We start from the raw sequence: 5,140 nt of genomic DNA on the forward strand, positions 1-5,140 counted from the left end.
ATATATATATGTATATGTATATATATTTATATATATATGTATATATATTTATATATATATACGTGTGTGTGTGTGTACACGCTTGTATCCGTATGGGTGTGTTTGTGCGTGTGGGACTCTGCGTGTGACGATAACAGCAGATTTCAAGTACCCAGTCTAAGTACGTTTAAATCGGATGCTTGTTATCTGTCACATGCCTACACAGCCAGATTTATTTCGTTCCGTAATTCCAAGGTAACGCATGTCGCAGAAATATGTATATGTCGAGTATGCCTTGGTATATAGCTGAATACTCTAATGGGATCGCAGATGTGGTATGTCTGGTGTCTGGAAACAGCATCGATGTATTTCAACGTACTATGCATATACGAATAACCGGCATACATGATACTTACAATACATGTAACTATGTACGTGTTCTGTTTCTGTTGTCCTTTCATGTATCTCACCCCGGTCGTGACATCCATCCCTCATCGACCTCATAGTTATCGCCTGACCCGCCAGCTTGTATGTTACTTTTAAGATTTGACTTATCCATCACGTCTGACAGGCTAAACGAAAATACCTTCGAGACGCCAGAACATATTACAGGTGTAAAGAAGAATTTGAAGCCTACCGTGTGCGGCTAAATTTGGGTATGCGATGAGATCTTTGATGTTTGGCTTTGTCCGCGCGCCTTCACATCCAGGCCAACATGCTGAATATATACATATACATGCACATACAGTATAGGAATTGAGATGTTATGAACCACGTGGTAGCTCCTGTAGGTACACCTATTTCTTGGTTTGGATTGGTACAGGTGAAATATTCGTTTGTGTGAGATTCCGTATGTACCTCATTCCTCTTCTTGTTTTGGTTTTTGGCCCCGACTTTCTACAGCACCACTCCCTTTTGTTGGCAAGCCTCTCCCCGTGCTCACCGAACCGGCGGTATCCATCGCAGTCCCCGTAAACCAGAGATTTGAGCGACTTATAACACCGGTATGTATATTGCACCTAGTATTAATAAGATTCATTACATATGGCCGAATGCATCCACTTCGCATTGCCAATAGGGTCTGGTGTCAAATTCCAGGATATTTGTGTCCGCACACCAATAAATAACTGCAGATCCTCTGCAAATTTCCCCCTGCAAGTGACAGCAAGTAGACGTATATGTATCTGTATTAGTGTCAATAATATCGTACAAAACAGATTTTGATACCTTGCCTTTGCGAGTATTCCAAATTTTGAAAGCTTGTAGACCTCATGTGGAGCTTAGCCATGTACGCTCAAATGTAATCTGATATCATACCCATACCATATCATGCATTCTGTACATAACTACACGAACCTCGATTCTTTTGTTTCATCATCGCGCTACATGGCATATGTATGCTCTCTCACTACGAGTGTATGGGGCAATGTCTTCGACTTAAGCCAATTATCTACACTCGTCGCCTTTGCGGCTGGTAAGATCTATTTTAGAGTTGACTTATCCTTCCAGGTATGAGAACGATTTGTTTCCCTACACTGACGTACTGTACTGCGCAATGTGCTACAGGAGGAGCAGCTGAGTCACGTCATCAGCTTCACGGAGAAAAGTCTACCAGACGCCACCAAAGCTCTAGTACGACATCTTGCGTCAGCCACTCCAATCGATACCACCGGCACTAATAGTGCTTATCCAATACCTCAAAGTGGGCCGACAACGACCGCTAATAGCACCGGTAGAAACACGAGCGAACCACAAAGCCGAAAACCGGTACGCCACAATCTGCGAAATCGGGACCGCATACACCTGAAACGGGCGCACAATGCCGACAGTGCAAACAATGCACCGTAGGTATCAGAATAAATGATCCTTCTCTTCAACGATTGATGCCCAAATGTTCGTGTGTCTTTGAGCGACACGCTTGGAGCGAGCGCACGCTACTGTCAAAGATTCAAAAAAGGTTCTATAATATATATATATATGTGTGTATGTGCGTGTGAGTGTGTATGTATGTATCCTTCATACGAAAAATCCGCCAGGGACAAATCTCAAGGTCGAATTGGTAGACAACTCGTTGCGGAGAGATTCTGATGCTTATTGCTGCTATATGATTCTGTCACGGCAAAAACTCGTTGTCTCGCGCTGTTTCGCTCGTATCCAATTCTATCTATTCCGCACAAGCGAGGGCCGCCCAAGTTTACATTGCAGACTCATCCACGCCGAGTGCATGGCTGATAGTTTTGCTCTGATCCCAGGGATCTGCCACGTCGTTGTGATATATACACTCAACTAGATGTTTGTGTGACTATCCTATGCTTTAATTTTGATTCCAAAAGATCGCAGCCTTGCAGAAGCCCATCCCGCGGACACCCTCTCAAATTTGAGGATGATTTTTACTGCAAATAATTACAAACGTGATGGAGACAGGTCCGAGTTCTCGTATTTTGATTCACAATGATGTCTGAAAAATTGACCGGTGTATATTAAAGATTTATTGAACTACATTTATTTGAGGGTTTAATAGGCACAATCACTGTCGCCAAGTCATGTCAAGAATAGTTCCCCATCGTGAGTTGTTCAATGTAGTTATATATTATATACTTTTATGATCGGGGAAAATGCCTACTTACGCATTTGTCTCGATATAGTGGACTTGACAGGCGTAACTGCCCATCAATAGTTATATGCGCATTTTGCCAGGCTACCATGCATATATCTACATACCGGTTTGAACTCCTAATTCACTCAGACAGGTATACATGATAGTAATTATCCTCTACTCGGGTGTGGGGACGATAATTATAGAATCTCCACCTATACATTCAAAATCCTCCAGCTCGCATCGCAGATCGCCAAGGCAGGCCAACGCATGAAGGGGCGCGCACACGATTTCGTTGGCTTCTTCCGCTATCATACTATTACCCTGACAGTTATCATCAGTCACATCGGCACCGTATTCACAATACTGGTTCGCGTTACAAGTAGTGGCGTCCGTAATTGTCTTACAGAAGGAATCCACTTCTGAATACATGCTGCCTTCCGGAGGAGCGGTGAAGCCAGAACTATCTAATGCTACTGTACCGTTGCCGTCACTTACAACTGTTATGACGCTATATTGGCCCTGACAGACGCCGTCAGCCCACTCGCATCGTTCGTCAGTTGTACATGATACTTCGTTACCTGTGATACATGCGATATTGTTCACACGCTCGATCAACTCCCCATCCTCGAGGCATTTGGACATCATTGGTAAGACTTTCCAGATACAGAAATCTAATTCTGTACACTGTACTTCGGTTGCGTTCCCACAATATGAGCCAGCATCCACAACAAACGGTACTCCCGGCGTTTCAGATAATTCTTCCCGTCGAGCCGACACTGCTTGTACGCTTGTTAACACGAGACTGATTGACACTATTTGCGGAATCATGATGAATTATAGTATGTGTATATTATAGAGCAAGCACTCACGTACCCGAGAGTGAAGTGAGTGAAGTAATGTCTAAAATACCCGTCCGGTCTTCTATACAATCGCACTTTCTCTTCTCATCGCTGAAAATAAAGTTTAAAAACACAAACAAAAGTGAGATCGGTTCTGTTCGAGTCACTGCACTGAAGGCAGTAACAGTTCTGTTGACGGGTTGGAGTCCCTGCAGAATATTTTACCAATATTTTAACGCGAATGTATAATTTAGAGGGCTATGGAATATGAACAAAATGAATTACCCTTCTGAGTGTAAGCTTTTCTAAGTTCCTGTTGTCACCGATTTTTTGTCCGTCCACAAAAAATCGTCATTGATTTCATTTAACCCATTTGTACACCTCTTTGAGTCCCTCCGCATTTCAGAAAGAAAGACTCCACATTTGTTTGTGTATTTTTTATATTTGGTTTTTAAAAAATAAAAAAGGGCCAAGATATTTTACCAATATCCCTATATATTTACGTGATTATGAACAGAATGAATTACCCCTCCGAATATGCGCTTTCAGTCCATAAGGCGTCCCAGCCGTGTTTTATTATTTAGATACAACGGACTAAAGTTCGTAGGAGATTGGCGGGCTAACAAGGCGCCCTGAAACAGGTCTGCCTATCTGAATTCTGACCTGGAGAATGCCCCTAAAAATACTTTCAGGACCATTATAGGGATTTAAAAGTTTAACGTACAGACTACAGCGTACCCTCAGACTCTGACAGACAGTCAGTCCTTGGTCAAAGAGAATTTTAAAACAGCAGTAAGTATAATATTTTCAAAAATATCACGGTAAACAACTACATATGAACAAATCAAAAGTTTTTAATTTTAAATTTAATATTCGACGTATAAAACTAATTCTCTCTCTGTAGGGAAAAAAAGTAGATAAAAATAAGATCCAAAGACCAAAGGCAAAAATTTGAAAGAGTAATAAATATACCAAAAATCTTAAAATTCGAGTCTGTGTTCACCCGCAGAATTTTCAATGAAGTCGGTACCAATTCTGATTCAGCATAATATAAAAATATAACACTTTTTAGTTGTTGTCACTCTGCGATTAACAATCTGCATACATACGCGTGTCAATCCGTCAGACGCAGTCCTGAGTCCTACTTACAGTCTGCATTTTCTTATTTCTGCACTGACTGCAGAGTGAAGTCAGTGATCAGTGATCAGATGAGTGATGACTGCTGAGTATGATTCACGTCTGCGGTCTGACAGTGCTGAATGCTGACATACTCATGTGTCCTGCGGCCTGCTAAAACAACAAATATTTTGTGTTAATGACTAAAATCTAAATATGTGCCTTTTGAAAATGTTCTTTTTCAGAAGAAGGCTATGCATAGATAGACTCAGCCCTCTGTCTAGCTTAGAATAATTTAGAAGAAAGCTATGAATATGTATGTAGTACATAAATATATATGTAGTACATAAATATGTATATAGTACATAAATATGTCTGTACTAAAAGAAGCAAGACGTCGGGTGAAAATTTGAAACATATTTGTAATACCACCGTAAAAAGGATTCGGTGCAGCCTTGTCAATAGGCAGCAGGCGAATTCAGAAGATAGAGATACTACGAACTGAAATACGAACAATACAGCCAGTTCGACTGCGGAGCATTCTCAAAATATTACAGGAGCGTGAGTAGGCGCGTAATTTGATGTGCGAAGTTTCGCCTAGTGATTA

At 41.3% G+C, this 5,140-nt stretch overlaps 2 protein-coding genes across 2 annotated transcripts in view; one reads left to right on the top strand and one right to left on the bottom strand.

The window, feature by feature from the left end:
* Nucleotides 1-1,834, top strand: part of SARC_05554 (hypothetical protein) — a gene marked incomplete at its 5' end in the record, with an annotated part of 19,088 nt that extends 17,254 nt beyond the window's left edge. Inside the window, 3 exons of the mRNA XM_014300579.1 lie at nucleotides 551-635; nucleotides 883-983; nucleotides 1,546-1,834. Coding sequence (XP_014156054.1) covers nucleotides 551-635; nucleotides 883-983; nucleotides 1,546-1,827 — 468 coding nt within the window. The 3' untranslated portion in view covers nucleotides 1,828-1,834. The remainder of the gene's footprint in view (nucleotides 1-550; nucleotides 636-882; nucleotides 984-1,545) is intronic.
* Nucleotides 1,835-2,449: 615 nt separating this feature from the next.
* On the bottom strand, nucleotides 2,450-3,596 carry SARC_05555 (hypothetical protein). Its single transcript, XM_014300580.1, has one exon. The coding sequence runs from the start codon at nucleotides 3,404-3,406 to the stop codon at nucleotides 2,753-2,755; it is 654 nt and encodes a 217-aa protein (XP_014156055.1). The 5' UTR covers nucleotides 3,407-3,596; the 3' UTR covers nucleotides 2,450-2,752.
* Nucleotides 3,597-5,140: the final 1,544 nt, after the last annotated feature.

The sequence above is a fragment of the Sphaeroforma arctica genome (genome assembly GCF_001186125.1).
Source record: "Sphaeroforma arctica JP610 unplaced genomic scaffold supercont1.358, whole genome shotgun sequence".
Classification (NCBI taxonomy): Eukaryota; class Ichthyosporea; order Ichthyophonida; genus Sphaeroforma; species Sphaeroforma arctica.

Bases quoted from the DNA above. Each gene is read 5' to 3' on its own strand.
- SARC_05555 (XM_014300580.1), bottom strand. From the start codon at position 3,406: ATGATTCCGCAAATAGTGTCAATCAGTCTCGTGTTAACAAGCGTACAA.